This window comes from Macrosteles quadrilineatus, unplaced genomic scaffold (genome assembly GCF_028750875.1).
Source record: "Macrosteles quadrilineatus isolate MER2022 unplaced genomic scaffold, UCM_ALF_1.0 Scaffold_8__2_contigs__length_117827958, whole genome shotgun sequence".
NCBI lineage: Eukaryota > Metazoa > Arthropoda > Insecta > Hemiptera > Cicadellidae > Macrosteles > Macrosteles quadrilineatus.
In genome coordinates, this window is record NW_026542601.1 from 29,536,100 (window position 1) to 29,553,645 (window position 17,546).

The window sequence follows — 17,546 nt, forward strand, 5'->3', positions numbered from 1 at the left end:
ACATAGAAGAAAATATTACGTTTATTTCAAAATAATTGTGGTAGTAGTTTATAATTATATACATTTAGAGTATATGAGGATATAATAATACTTTTAACTTTAGGAACATACTTTTATTGAACTACGTGGCTAACATGTTATGATATAGACAGAACTGCATAAGTCATAAATGATTTAAGATTTAAATGAAGTAAAATAATAAAAAAAAACTAATTAATAAGTAACAAAAACATACATTTTTATACATTTATTTTTTACGTGGTTCCAATTTGCTACTAATTTGCAACAAGTTGCTTCTTGTCCTCAAAAAAATTGTAAAATGTCAGTCGTGATTACATTTTATTAACACGTTAACACATGAGCAACGCATAGGATTGTTGTCTCAACTCATTTGCTAGTAAACTTTACTTGTATTGTCGTACTGTGAGTTGTTCTTGGTATTATTGTTTGTTTTGACGGTTGGCCAGACTGTTTATTTACTGTTCTTTGTTCCGCCTGTGTTAGCAACATTGGCAAGTGTAACTTTCCTGCTTTTACTTGACTGACAAGAGTAAATTGAGTTGGTCGTTTACCTACGTTGAGGGTTGAGGATCCTAAAAGGCCATTTAGTTAATAAACATTTTTTATAGTATTCTTTTAACCTAGAGGTAGTTCAGTGGTCGAAAACTCGACTAGAAATATGTAATGTACAGACTTCTCTATTTTCACCCAACGCTGTAAAAAATAAAATATGTGATTGGAATTTCTTCAAATTTTTTTGATTTTCTGTTTAAATTTCATTGTTATTTCGTCACCATCATTGCAACACATAAGGTCCATCTTAATTTTTTGAATTTTCAAATTCCTTGTGTGTGCTTATTTTTGAGCCTATTTTAATTTATAAAGGGATCCTGCACGTCTACAGGAAAATATCTTTCCAACAAACAGTATGCTTAGATTTCCCCTGCAATGATCACGAGCTGAGGAAAAAGGTTTTAATGAAACATGCCTGCCTAGTAATATATAGATAGTTTTATATTTTTGAACTTTTAATTGGCAATTCAAACGTTGAATGTTAAAATATCTTTTAAATTTCAGGCTATTGATTTATTTTTCAGATTTCAGTTGTTTAAAAGTAAGTACCCATTTAAATATTTTAAGTTTTTGATGAGTCCATATGAAATAATAATATAAAATACTCAATCGGCTACTATCTATACTGTAATAAGTTGTTGGCCCATGGACCAACAAGGAAAAGTCACAGAACACACAAGGCCATACTTACTTGTTATCTTAAATTAAGTATTGTAATATTATAGGTCTCTGTGGCAAATATGTGATTTATTTTCAAATAAAAAAGATCACTTATTTATTGCGTGCGAAATGAAAACCTGTCATTTACACATCTTCCAATATATCTTATTTTATTTTAACTATACAAAATATCTTATTGGTGCCTCCATTACAGGAGGCACCAATAAGATATTTTGTATAGTTAAAATAAAATAAGATATATTGGAAGATGTGTAAATGACAGGTTTTCATTTCGCACGCAATAAATAAGTGATCTTTTTTATTGTTATTGTTGTTGTTGTATATGTTTTATTGTTTTATTATTATCGGGAAATGTAATTTTCCCGAGTTTTGTCTTGTAGTTTTTTATATATAGACTAGTAATCAGTTAGTGAGTTGTGTTTGCATTTTTAAATTTATCTTATTTTGAATTATCTTAAAGGAACTGTTTATAAAGTAGGTATGATATACAAAACAAGTATATTTTGTTCGAACTCATGGTAAATCATTCTTCATACTAGGGAAACAGGTATGGCTGTATACAATTCAAAGTACAATATACATTAATTTCCTCTAAAATAAGGATGCAATAGTAAATTTCATACCTGGTGCCGAAAATGAGGTTTTTCTGGCTCGAGATCCGATCAAAAGCTGCAAAACCCTTTCGAGCCGTGGCGCAAACACTATTTTTCACCACACTATACATAATTGAGAAATGTTATACAATAAATGCACACTAATAGTAAACACAACCAAAATATTTAAAGAAATCTGCAGAAAGAATAATAAATAGTTGTTGCTAGGCAGCACAATAAAACAGGTCTATTGCAATTCAATGCACATTGAATATATTACATTAATGTTTTAAGTATATAAGCGAACAGCTGATTTTCGGCCTTACGGATGTAAAAACTTGCTCGGCCCCAAATGACGATGACAGCTGGCACGGACAGCAAAACTTAGCTTTCAGCCTCCTATTGGCGTTTGAAAAACAGCTAAAACATCATAGTGTAGCAGAAAAACGGTTTCGTGTGTCCAGATTAAAGTTGAAGCCTACGAAACCTTTGTCTATTCTGATCAATACTGCGAGTTGTTTTAGCAACTGGTTTGTAAAAAATCAAGTGTAACAAGCACACGAAGAAATTACACTTTCATCTCTTAGTATAATCACTAGAAACATTTGTCTAGACGGTAAAAAATCTGCACAGCCTCTGAGACAAATATGACTAATCTCAACTTCCGCTTGATTTGGGGGGGGCTAAAGGAAGTAAAAATAACCAAACCGTCTGACCAATGTCCAGAGTATTACTCACCATTCGTGGCTCAAAGAAATTTAACTTTTATTAAAAAGTATGAGACGCATTATATGATGCTGCAATGAAAATTGGTAAAGAAGACAAAATAACTTGTAAAATTCACTGACGACCAAATAGTTGGTTTTAATAGTTTAATATGCATTATCGTACTGTAGAACCTCCTACTAATTGCTTGTCCATATGAATATTCTGTAACGGTATTTCACTGTTTTTATATATTTGCACATAATTAATGTTGTCCTTTTATAAAGGAAAATAAGAAACAAAAACTGAAAAGAGTCAATAAGCAGTTACACTGCATCATTTAAGTCACTATTTATATCCATTGAAATTGCGAATGTTGTTTCGTATTTTGAGATTGTGCTGGACCAAAATTAATTCAATACTTTGTAACGTCGTAACGATACCCCAAACCCTCCTTTTGGTGATTTTTTTACCCTGGCATAACTATAGATTGTTTTATTCGAGAACATTTTTTTTCTTCGATTTGTAAAAAATCAAATCTTATTTTCCCGTTTACAAGGAGTAAATAATAAATCAAATATGAACATCCCAACATAAATAACATTTTTAATTTCAGTTTTCCAAAATAATTTTAACTCATTTATTATTTTTTTAGATTTGCTAGTTTACTTATGAAATTACAATTCTAATCGATTGTTAGCAAACTCTTCAGAAAATAACTATATACCCCTTTTAGAATATGAATAGCTTATATTTTAACATACATGAATAATACTAAATGTAGTGCATTGGTTATCATAATACAATCACTAATTTGGAAAGTGTCCAATAACAAAAAATCCTCAAAGAAGGAAAAAATATTCCCCGGCAGAAATAGTGTTAGACCATTGAGCATATAAAATGTATACCAACACATAATATTTATACCATGTGCTATATGTAATAGCCCTTTTTAAACGAATTTCAAAATTCAAATACACATTTTGTATGTCGGTTACTTTTATAAAAAATTCGATTAGTCCAATAATTTGTGATATGGAAGTTTAACGTAATCTATTTATGTTTAAAGTTTATATTTATTATGTATTATGTTTATATTTGTCATGTTTATCGTTTTTTCCTCCTACTACTTATTAAGGGAAATGAGGGAAATTTGTGCAAAAATATGTTAGTAAACAAAGTTAGCCGGTATAACTAGAAAACGCATTTTCTTGCTGACATTTCAGCACAACTAACTGATGTGAATCGCCTGAAGTCCAGCGATGCAAATGCAAAAGAATAAATGCATAAAATTAAGCGCGAAATAGGTTAGACCTTCCATTATCACAGGAAGTCGCCATTGGTTGCAACCGGAAGTGATAACATTTGATACACAGTTCAGTCTATTGTTGTTGATCAGTGTAAAAGAGTTGTAATAGTTTATGTAACTGCATCCAACATTAACTCATATAATGTGTGATGACTTAAATATTATTGTGGCGAAAGGAACGTAAATAGATTCAAAATTACAATAAATTTGTGTCTCACTGTTGTATAAAAATATAAACTTTTTGCGTGGATTTTGTTTCGATACAGCAATCACACACTGTTTAGAGGTGTATGGTGTTATAGTGTAAAAACCAGATTTTAGTGAATTTGCTTACTCTTCCATTGTGCAATATTGTATTTTAAGTCAATTTTATAATATCGCCATTTTGAAATATCGTGATGCGAAGTGAAAAACAATCATTGACAGCCAAGCTGCGAAGAAATTGGACTTATATATCCGCCTACTCTAAAAGAAGGTATTGTACAAGAAAAGCTTTTAAGGTACAAAATTTAATTTTTTAATGATTGGAGGCGTGTCGTTCAACAATAATTCAACTGCAGTAATGAAAAAAATTGTTTTCCTACTGAACTTTTGAAAGTAGACTGCATGTTTAATTGATATTCATACAACAATAAATAACTATTTATATTAACTTTTTTGTGGTTGGAAAAAAAATAAAATCTTTGAAAATTAGTTTGGATTACAATAACATTTATCTTGATTGTAGAGGTTTCAAATAATATCATTAAAATATATTTTTAAAGCAATCCAACCTTAATATACAGTAGATGTTAAATGTAAAAATGCTGATAATATGAGTCATAATTTATTTACGATGTTTTGAGATTTACTAGAGAAAGAATATGAGTATTTTAAGCTTAGAAACATTCTATTCTATGTTCTGAACCAATATAAATTACGCTTTAGAAAAACTAAAGCCTGGTTTAATGTGTGCTTTTCATGTCTCAAGACACTCGAATGTGCCCAATGCTGACTACATTATCTTATTTTACGGTTTAAAAATTAATCGATTTTGCAAATTGCGCTTTTTTCTTTCTTTGTATTAACAAAGGCAATTATCATTGTGGGTCTTAATATTTGGTAAATATTTTTATGTTGGTATGTGAACAAGAACAGGAAAAATAGTTAACAAATAAACAACTAATGTATCACAGAAATTAAGTACTTATAGCATTGTCCGTAGTTGATTATACATATCTAAAATAGTGAACCTAATCACACAAACGCATAGAGCAAGATCGTTCATCAAGCAAAGCTCGGTCCCCGATGTATTAATATCCCGTGTAGACTAGCGAAGGTGAAGATGTAACACCTATTGTCACTCATACCTTGAGTTTAGTGTGGGAGGAACTTCAAAGCATTCCATCACGCTTGCTATTGACAACCGAACCGACAATAGAACTATACAACACAATGGGTAAAGTTAGCACATTGCAGAACACAATGTATAACTTCTTAGTGCTGCTACCGAGTGCCATGCGTTCAACGATGTAATGAGTTTAGTACATTTAATGCTCGTAACATTCTGGATCCCAAAAATGTTAAGGTAATTTTTTACCAGCTATTAGTTTTACTGTAATTTATTGTTAAGTAAGGGGGTCTATGAATGTAGAGAGAACATGGATATGTTCATACAGACACTAACATCAAATGGTTTATCAGAATTTTTCACCGCGTGTTTGATCAACTTTTAGTTTGTCATTAGAGGATAATTATTCTCAAGATGATAATATGGTTAAACTATAAGCAGTTAGGTTTGATAGCATAATGAAACATATAGATTGAATAGCAATTAATTGACAGTGCAGACATTTGGAAATTGACAAGTCTCCGTCAAGATAATTTGTAAACTCTTGTTAAACCTTCAAAAATGTCAAACCCACAATAGGCTACAAAAGAACTATTGCACTGTTATCAGCCCCAACAAAATATGTAACATGTATGACTAATTCTACGGTTTGATTAATCAGTACTTTAATTCTACAACCTTCGTACTTCGTACTTGTATTAAAGTTAATAAACAAGACAATAAAGCTCTAAAAATGTGAAAAATTGAAAATTCTTTTGAAATTAATGGGAACTAATGGGGATGAATATTTTTTAAACACATTGAAAACTACTGAAATTATTTCTAACACTTCTTGTGAGATGATTTTGAAAGAAATCTCATGTAATTGTGGGTAAATGTGGATTGTGCTTTAAGCCTGACACGTTTTAACTAATCTAGCATAACCTAATATTGGTATAATTAAACGTATAATCAATGCATTACAGCATTAATGCGCACTTTGAGTCCATCACTAAGTGAGGAGTAACCCAGGGCAGTATTTTAGGACCATCAATGTTTCTTTGTTTACGTGCGTTCATTACCCACATAAATATTTTCACCTTAGATCAAAGTACGCAGGTGTATTTTCTTTTCCACATTTTCCTCTTCAACCTTGAGTACGAAGCAGTACAACATTTACTACCTCAATAAATCAATGATCAAAATATTTAATTGCATGCTTCTCGAATCTGCTATGTGTACAATAGTATATCATACTATGGATAGTTTAATAACAATTACAGCGTTGTTTTACCTAATGATAGTTATACGTTACAGTACAAATTTAACCTATTGATGCCATAACTTACGTTTTCTTCGTTAGATATATGCTGCCTTTTTTGAGAAGTTATAAAATAACTTAATAATTATGACCATGTTATGATTATTTTGTAGTGATAATATTCGACACAAAATTGTTAGTTGGGACACACTAATTCTTGTTACGATACGTTTAACTGTATACATTGTTACAAAAGCCTTACAGCATCGATAAATCATTCGTAGCAGATTTATGTTAAATCCACCAACAGAAAACAAAATAAAACATAAAGAACCACACAGCATTCGAGTTCAAGGGCTTCCTGCCACGTTTTGACACAATTTATTTCTAGAGCGTTTCAAAACGTCTATTTCTGCAGTTACTGACGTCGCGGCGTCGTTGTCCAAGGCAATTTACTGTCTGCATAGAGTAAGCTAACAGCTCATTTATTGCTCTGTGCCCCTTCCGTCACATGCTTTTCTATCGCAATAGGAATGTCTTGTTTTGAAATAGAACATCTGTATAAGGCACTACCTCTTTTTCCAAGTAGGTTTAGTAAGGTAAGGTCATAAGAGTGTAAATTGTGTATTCAGATTACTCAAAAGGGCAATAATCACGACACCGTAAGGCAGGAAATACAGAATAGAATTACTGAAATGCAAAACAAAAATGAATTATTGATCCTTAAGTATTTTGTAGACCAGTAGAACCTACCTAATTCGAATTTCAGAGGAAAGGCAATATACAGTATCCATGGCAGTAATTTGAAACTCATTTTCTTCTTCAATACAATAAATATACACAATATGTTTTCTACTTTAAAAAACTTATTGATATGTTGCTTATCACTATTTAAGAGGAATATATTCTTACTGTTAACTGTTACCGTTGACTTAGGGAACTAACGGTTTTCAGGGACTTACTTACTCAGGAATAGCCAAGTACAAGATATTTTTTTACGCAACCCAAACTATAAGTAAAAAACTTTTTAAAGACGAAAAAGCTCATACTTTGGTAGTACTCCTGTTTTATATATTCTTCATTGTCAATTAGCTGATATGCATTGTTGCCTAGTTATCTATAAATTTTAGGGTTGGGAATTTGTATTTAATTATACAATATGGTATTTTCGCACACTAAAAAAGTATGTATTGCAAATTAAACGTACTATTGGTTTTTTATGCTATGACAGGTTTGAAATTCAGTTTCCAAGCGTGATTCCAGTACATAAAAATCAACTATTCATAGAATTGTGAAAAGGTTTAAGGAAACATGATCTGTAGAAAAACGTAGACATACAGTGCATTACATGACATATCCATTCAAGCTTGCGAAAACACCACGTTGAGTCTTATTTACAATAAATTATTAATAACACTAAGCCTCATAGCTAATCTGCTAATCACCTATATGCTAATCGACAAAAGAATTAAGACAACAGGGATACCAATATAATATGTAATTATGTATATTATGATCAAGTTTTTTGTTCAAAGGTGTCTCGCGGTATTTGTAACTATTTCGGTTGAGATATTAAAAACACCATGTAAGTAAAATAAACTGAAATATAAGTTTTGAAAATGTCAACTATTTTTAAATACTACAAACACTCTATCGACAGTCTTTCTCAATATTTAGGAAGGAAACTGCCCAAACCCTAGAGTTCAGCAAAGGTTGACGACCGATCTCGTCTGTCACTTAGTCAAAACAAACAAATCAACTGACAGACATAACAGGGATCGGGTACATAAACTATCACTGATTGGCCAGAAATAAAGTTAGAACACTATAAATATTGCAAACAATAAATGGGGCCTTTGTCCTGTGGTTCGATGTTGTTTTGTACATGTAATAAAGTTCACTAATGGGGAAAACGTACAGCAAAAATACATTCATATCGAAAAAATCTCTTGGTTTCTTACAATTTTCGTGGTATTCTTTCTATTTGTGAACTTGTCTTCTTTTTGAACTGCAATTTTTCTTTCTGAATACTGTATATTTAATTAATCTAAAATTGTGCTTTTATACCTATAAAATATTTAAATACAATAGTTTTATGTTTTAGTGCCTATCTAATTTCGCTTAAATTAGAGCATTTCTTCTTAACAGTATTTTAAATCGTAGTTATTTTTAAATGTAACGTATTACAAATACATTTAACTAAAACCAGTTTAGGGACCTAATTAAAGAAGAATAATTAGACGTTAACACTATTCTATAAAATTATAATCCTAAACTAAAATAACCAGAAATGCAAAATCTATCCAGCGTATTTAATAAAGGAGCTATTGCAATTACTACACATATGTAAAAATAAGCTCCTAAAATGAATAAACGCATGACAAAATGTCATAAAGTTTTCACTGTTACCTATTATCTCTGTTTATCAATAATATTTCACAAACTATGGGAACAAATATAGTTAAGCTTTGAATAATATGGAACTAATCACAACATCTGTATGGATCAGCCATGGTCAGTTTGTTAATGCACAGTTGAATGAACCTTTTATTTTACTAAGTGAGGTTAAATGGTACAACATTTAAAACAGTTTCAAATTGTAAGAACTATTTGAAACACAAACAAATAAACCTTATATTTAAAACGATCAAACGTTTTACACTCATGATTTTTTGTGTTTTCATTTTGTTTAATTGTAAAAATACTATGTATGTTTACATAATTGCTAAGTTGTATAAGGTAAATTTTCTATTTAAGTCTATCGTATGTAAGTTTATGGGCAATTCAACTAGGTTAAAGTTTGCAAGTTTTCATTGATGGTTTCAAACATATTTTGGTGTATAGGAAAAATAATGACAAATTTGACCAGAGCTCATGGGAATTATTTTATCTTTTAAATGCACTGTAGCCAAAGACTGTACAAAAACTTATTTAAAATTCATAGTTTGTTAAGTACTAACTCTAAACGCCTGTAATAAAACGTTTCAGAAAGGGTACAAAACAATACAGTTGTATTGTTCACAACACTAATTTACTTAACGAATTGTACGCCTTAGTTTGCAATGCTACTTAATTACCATGCTGCTATAAAGTACCACCATGTATATTGTACACTGTTAGTCATTACTATTGTTCTCCTGTTTCTTTGTTTAAGTAGCGTAATTTGTAGAGCAACTGTAATATTGTAGCAGCAGTTCTGATATGTACTTTAGGTAACAGTTTTATTTTAGTAGTTTTTTTAGGGTGGAGATATAGAAACAAGAGTGAGAATAAAATATAAATGTATACGTAGGGAAAATTAAATATTTTAATGGTTTATTTATGCAAACACTATTTTGTTAATATCCCTTTTTTGTAAATTTTCGTGTTTTATTTAAGTTAACAATATTTTGTTAATATTCTTTTTTTGTAAATTTTCAAGGTTTATTTATGTAAACGATGTATTATTAATACTCTTTTTTTGGTTTTATCTATTTTAGAACCTTATTATGCAAAAGGAATAGTGGCCAGAGACTAAAAATAAATTATTGGGGTAAATATTGTAAAATAGGACGGATAGAGATAGTAAATCAATTTTTTTTTAGTAAGAAAAACTCCTTCTTTATAAATACAACATTTTTAAGCTTGATTTATTAACAGTCCTATTATTATGGTGTACATACTATATTTTAGGCTTTATTTGTTTAGGTAGTCTATTTCTTGTAGCAAGTGTAATATTGTAACTGCTGTTGTATAATATTATAACAAACGCATCAACACTGTATTTTAAGTTTGTCATTCCCTTATTATTGTGTATAGCTATATAGTTTATATTTAGGTTAGATCGTTTTACGGTGTTTACATTTAATCGACAGTTGCCTAGTAGTTAGAGTAGTTATATGTAAAAGACAACAAGAAAGAAAACGGTATTATACAACAGCACACTCTACCGGGCTCAATATACTTATTTTTGTATTAAAAGTGGCTACAAACAAAATTTGAATGGATGGTATTACTCAAAATCATATAATATTTTATTTTATACAAAATACTGAGATAAATTCGAAGTTGTTAGTTAGTACAAGGGGTGGAACTAAGGCGATACGTTGTGGAATGATGGACCGATATTGCTGCAACCCCTAAGCAGTTACGGAATATAAACAACCTTCCCCTAGCGTAATTTAAGCGTTAAATCACACCATATAAGCAAGTCTTTGATTAAAAAAGAATTAACATATTTGTCATTCTTACCAATAACTTAAAGGCAATTTAAATTATTTTATGGTTTATGTAGCGTTTTAGTTTACAATTTGTTTTTGTAGAGCGTTAACCAATACGAAATACGTAAAACTTCAAATTTTGCTTCATGATGTGAAGTCTACTTTTGTACGAAAACTGTTGTTAGTGAGAGAGATTCAAACCTGCATCCCTAAGACCAAAATATCACATCTCTTATAGGTCCATTTTATTGGATAAGAATCAACGTTGTTCGAAATTTATTAAAAATAAACTGCAGTTCACCAAAACCTTTGACTATTAGTAGAAATAGACATGTAGCCATGTGAATTACTACCCATCCATTGAATTGAGCCAACAGAGCAATGCTGTTGTCCATTACTCTAATTGCAGTAGTAAACCTTTACGCCAACTATTTGACTAAATCAATATGAAATTACCACTTAATGTAAATTCATCACATCAACTACCACCGTGAAAAAAAATAATGGGAAAATACAACTATTACTTAGGACACCCTAGAGTATCTCAATCAACTAACTGCAGGACAGTATTTATTACAATACAATACAGTACAATACTTATGAAAATAATGGCCACAGCTAGTCCATAAACATCAAAAATCTAATTTGTATTCAATAGTCAAAGGCTACACTCATTTCACAAACCAAAAATAAAATAAACTGGTAGCATAACGTGAGCCTAACAATACCTATACACATTGTATGAAGGTTATGCAACATTATGTAGCTTTACTGACCATAATACCACATGCTCTACCGTTACAACAATGGAACAGTTAGGCTTATCAGACTTCGCTGCTGCGGTATCAGTCCATATATTATACCAATGCAGATAACGGGCGTTTGATAGGCTAGCCAACGAACACCGATGAATTGCGAATATTGTAGTTAGTCCTTTTACTACTAAATGTTTTGGATCAAAACAAATTTGTATAAGTAGTTTACACGAATATTAGAGCAGAAACGGTATGGATCATAAAAATAAACAAATTATGTCTCTGGCCTGAAAGCAAACATGATTTTATATTTTAAATGTCAAACCAGACAGCTATTAGTATAGGCATTCGGGCCAGTGACGTGATTACTTTATGATTTTGATAAATACAGTTTTTGTTTTAATATTCGTGATTTTTAAACTTAGGTTTTAGCAATGAACTATACTATAGTATTTATAGGAGGTACTAAGAGATATAGTATCAAGTAAAACATTTGCTTTTACAACGTTTGTTTTTAGAGGTTGGGTCGAATTTCCCACAGTGGTTTAAACTAGAAAAGCTAGAGATTTTTCAATGTTTTCGTCTTATGTTTTGTATTATAAATGTACGTGAGCTGAAATCATGGCTGAACTAGAAAATTAAACTTCAACTAATTAAATATTGGACGATCTAAAGACGTAAATATTACATTTCTCAAGGCTCTGGACGGAAAATAGAGAAACAAATACCTGCCCACTTTGATCACAAGTGAAAATATTTATGATGGGAATGAACGGGCGTAAATAAAGAAACATGGGCTTAAAATACTGACTTGTGGTAGTCCTGATTCAGTATTCGGTTTGAATTGCGCATTGAAAGTAATAAATATCAATTAAATCGTATTGCATACTCGAAAAATCATGCTTAAAATGCAGCACTTTTTGTGTACTAAAAAAGGAAAACACTACTCACGTAATATTTTGTGATTACTTATTATTGTTTTATATGCTTAATAAAACTTCACAACATACTACACGTTATAGTGTATCTTCTCTAGTGATATTTATAATATATACCTCAATATGAATTTTTAAAGTTAAATTGATAACTGACATTAAATTTAATCACACAATTTCTTACGTAATACATTAGTCTTTACTCCAATGCATAATAATGAGGCTACGTATTATATTAAGAATCGTAAAAGCAAAAATATGGTTACATATACAAACACTTACCCAATAAAAGTCCAAGAAAACCTAAATATAATCAAGAAAAACTAATTACCATAATTATTTAAATAACTTATTGATCAGCATTCTACGTGTTATCAAATTTACGGAAAGTAAATAAAAGAAACGTCTTATAACACTTAAAAAATATATTTATGCTTATAATGTTACTCACAAGACGGTAAATATACAAAAAAGATGGTAAGTGGTGATCGATTTCGATTGGACACTCCAATCATCATCAGACCCAATAGGCGAATGAACCAATTACCAACATAATTAATTATCTAACAGTAACATAATTATTTATCTGGCAGTTAATTTTTTCGATATCATTATACGTTTCACCGTACGACAAAGCATTGACTAACCAAATTAGAAATTGGTTTGTAGTTATGTAGTAAAACTGGAAAAAATTTGACAAAGACGAATACAGAAATGTTGATACAGTAATGAGTTAATCCTATGCGGTTACGTGTTCTGCCTTCAAAATTACCAATAATTTACACAAGGGCCGCTGGTGAATTTAGCGCTGGTGTTCGTGTTAGTTTACACAAAACATTTTTATGTTGCTACAGGTTATTAGACCCAAACGTTGAAATATGTATTTACTTGAGCAATAATTGTTAGTATTTTTTGTAGAGCACTGTTCAATATACAGGGTGGGGCAATGAGAACTATACAACTGAATTGCTATCAGATGATAAATGTTGCAACAAAAAGTGAACAGCTGTGCTCATAAACAAAATTGAACGATACTATTTTAGTTAACAGCATTTTGGAATCCTGAACACCGTGCTTTTGCTGTGGAAACGTATTTTAAGAATAATAAATACCCCCGCCACAGCAAACCTGCAGACTAAGCGAAATTCCATTTGCCTGATTGGATTTACACTAAAATGTCTCCTTAAAATTATCACATTTATTCCCTATTTAAATAGAATTAGTTTAACGAGTACTTAGGTTTGCTGCAACAGGGAGGGTAAAAGGTGTTTTTTGTAAAATGTAATAGTTTAGTATGAAATTGATGCATTTTCCAAATTTGATCAAAATATGTTCATAAACAAGCAAACTACAACAGTTTACTTATTCTCCATAAGAATAACATGGGAATTTTAAATTTACAGATTTTTGGAATATTCTCCGTAGCCATTAGGCGCATATTAACGCTTCAATATAGCCTACTAAATTATTTATTTTTTAAGCTCTACAAAATGGTTTGGTAAGAAATTGCTAAATTTTAAGTTTTTAGGGTAAAAAATGGGAAAAACCAATTTTTACCCCATAAAACCCCCCATAAACCCCTGTTCCCATATTCCGATCTTGCTGGTTCGCGAACTCGTTCGAAAAACCGTAGGTTTACACGTTTGTACCAAATTTCATCAAAATCGGATCATTTTTGCTCGAGTTATCGCGCTAACGGACACATATATGAATTTGAAAGGATGGTGTTTTTTGTCTCTAGGGACCTCAAAACGAAAAAGTAAATCGGTCCCGGGTCCAGGTCTTACCATGAGTACTACGGTAATAGCTTATTCCCTATAGGGGAAATTCGCTAAAACGTCGTTAATAAAAGAAAAAAAAAAATTGTTTAGGGAGCATTTCAATATTTATCAAAACGGGACTGTTCTAAGTCCGGTAACGATAGATAACTGTGTATCTTTATTTAGAATAACAGCGTTAACACAAAAAAGGTTGGTTGGAAACCATGAAACTGTTCGCGAACCAGCCAATGTGGAGAGAGCCGCAGTCACAAAGCTCAAAGAGGTCCGCCAGGAAGTATTCCTTGGCACATCAAATATAACCTGTTTAACCTACTAATGTCAACTAAATGTAGATGTAAATTATTAGTAAATCTCAACCTAAAACATCAAGTGCAACTATGAGGTGCTCCTGTAATTTCAATTTTTGAGCTATAAAGTTGAGACTTATTAGGGAAAGGCTTTATAAGGGTTACTTTTTGCTCCCCAAAAAGTAAATTAATCACTAATATACAAGTAATTTTTTTTTATTTTAAGAAAAAATGTATCGTGAACGCAGTTTTGCCCAGTGGGGCAAGTGCGTGCCTGGTGTACCTATAATTCCCATTGTAATACACATACAGTATAAGGTTGATGGGGTAAGAGCATATTCTACTGTCTAAGAGCTTTCATATTGTTTTACAGAACTGATTTATCTTTATTGGTTTTCAAGTTACGAACTTGTTTGTGATGGGTCGTAAAACTATCTAAAATTATATTCTAATAAATATGCTTTACTTACCATGTTACTCCCAATACAGCATATGTACACAAGGTTACTATTGAATTTTATATTGAATTTCTATGAATGTCAGTCATATAGGCAATTGGCAAAAATTTTTAGAAAAACAATTAAACTTCAAAACACTAAGTTACAAATATATATATATATACACTATTTACACATCATTCTTCTTTGGTCAAGTTACTGCACTTACTCCACCTGAACAAAATCATTTAAATTTTTTTAGTGTAAAATTCAGTCTTTTACACATGTTACACTCAGATTCAGATTCAGAAACACTTTGTTCAAGATTTACATTTTACAAATATAAATGCAGAATGGCGTCAATAAATACAATTAATTCTATGAAATATTATCAAAATGCTCACTAAATGAGTAGTAACATTTGCTTAATATAAATATTTTCAATTTCTTTTTAAATGTCTTAATATTATTAATTTCCGTTAAATCTTTGGGCAGAGAATAAAAAAACCTAGTACCTGCAGCAGTGGGTTTTTTTATTATAAAACTCTAAACTATGCCTCTGGATGGCTGGGTAGTTCCGATGCCGAGTATTATAATTATGTGTCATTCCCAATTTTGGAAGTGTATGTGTATTCATTTCACTTTTTAGATTAATTATAGTTTTATAAATATACAATCCATACACTGTAAAGATATTTAATTTAGCAAAATACTGTTTTGCCGATTGGTTTTCTCCTAAGTTTAACATGATACGTATGGCTCTCTTTTGTAAAATTAATATACCATCTAAATTTTGAATGGTTGTTGCACCATATAATTCAATGCCGAATGCAATATGTGAGTTTATGTGAGCATAGTAAACCCTCAGTAAAACATTCAACGAGCAGAGTTTAGACAAGTTGTGCAGCATAAATAGACCTGAACAAATTTTACTTTTTAGTTTATCAATGTGGTACAACCAAGATAAATGTTGATCAATTATTAGTCCTAAGAATTTAGTTTGAGTCACTTGAGTTAAGTAATTGTTATAAATTTTTAAATGAGGTTTTTAAAGTTTTTTTTTGGGCAGTTGAAAAATTTATGTAATTGGTTTTCTCTGAGTTAAGCAATAAGTTTTTGCAAGATAAATATTCATATATAGATTCAAGGCTACTATTGCCTATATATTCAATGTCATTTTTTGATCTACCAGAAACTATTAAATTTACACTTTTAATCTACACTATTAATTTACACTTTAAGTGCAGCAAAAATTATACTATGAAACTCATTTGCATAGTGAAAATCTTGATAGTTATTTTTATATAGAAAATGAACAAAAAACCATTACGAGCTCACCTTTAGATAAAAACGTATTGTATAGTAATATGGTGAAAAATCTATAAAATTATTGTTTTACACTTCATATCTAATAATGTACTAAAACTAGAAGATATAAACATTATGTGGTGCCGATTTCAGATCATAAGTGTTGTTTTTCATGAAGTTACAGAGAACGCACTTACCCCAAAAACACACTTGCTTCACCTCACCTAAACTGTCTAGTATACTAATCGTTCTATTATAAAACCTTAAGCTTCTTTTGAAAGCTATTTTGGCAGTGCTATTTTTTCCATTGAATTAACTAAAAGCCACTTAATAAGCCTGTACTTTATTTTATCACCACTTAGGCTCTCACAATGGAATGAGAATACTAAAAGCAGCTTAACTATGATCGTTGGACGCTGAACGCGTAGGATAAAACAACAATGGTTATTCGCAGCCAAAACATAATTTTGTCAGAGTGAGGTTGTAAAATTTTACGTCAACATTTTCATGAATAGAGACACTTGTTTCGTGATGTTGTGTTGTTATTACTTTGGCTTTCAACAAGAATTTCTATTTGAAATGTATGTTTCGTCAAGTTTAGTTTTTGAAACTTGAGCGTTATAAATTGTGGCAACTCGTATACACACATATACAATTATAATGAATAACTGTTACCCACGGGCGTCACCCCGTTTGACTTCACAAGTATTGGTTAGGTAAAGCTGAGATAAAAAATAAAAAAATAGAATACAGTAACAAACAAATAAGTGCAACTGAGGTATTTTTAACATTAGGTACATGGAAAGTTCCCTTTAGAAAGGAATTACGACCTTAAAGGTCAATTTATGAAAATAATGAATAGTTTTTTTTTCAAGATTTCTCGTCATGACGAACATTTTAACTATATGGTTTATGGGGTGTGACTTTTAGTTTTCTCAAATGTTTATTGGTACTTCGATATTTATATATGGATGTAGTAAATTTGCATTATTTCTTTTGATAATCAACATCACAAACAGTAAGGTTGAGATAGGTTGACTTTAGTTTTGCCTTTAAACTTTTTTAAGATTATTTTACATATCACTCAAAGTATTCAGTTGAATTTCCAATGATTTTATTACAAAATTCAATAACGTCTAAAGGAAAATAGCATTCATAACTTATCAAACAACAGCTTCACTAGTAACAAGCAGGGCAGACATTATGTTGGTTGTTCTTGAACGAACTTACATACGAAATTAAATACAAGACGCGTAATAGCTTGGCAACTGTTCCGTTATGGATTTCTCGTCATTTCAAGCGAACAGCCCGAATCTGCAGTTGACTAGGATCTAATGTAGCAGATTTAATGTGAAATATCACAACACGAGCAGTGTACCCTAGGTGTGATCGGTCGGTGGACGAGTATGTTTA

At 30.7% G+C, this 17,546-nt stretch overlaps 1 protein-coding gene across 2 annotated transcripts in view; it reads left to right on the forward strand.

Moving 5' to 3' along the window:
- Window positions 1–17,546, forward strand: part of LOC129000828 (G protein-activated inward rectifier potassium channel 3-like) — a 92,083-nt gene that overhangs the window by 19,465 nt on the left and 55,072 nt on the right. The window contains exon 1 of one of the 2 annotated variants that reach the window (XM_054427869.1): window positions 5,386–5,428. The exons of the other annotated variant lie outside the window; for it this stretch is intronic. Within the exon in view, the coding sequence (XP_054283844.1) occupies window positions 5,394–5,428 (35 nt within the window). The 5' untranslated portion in view covers window positions 5,386–5,393. Of the gene's footprint in view, window positions 1–5,385; window positions 5,429–17,546 lie in introns of those variants that run through there. 2 annotated transcript variants of the gene reach the window in all.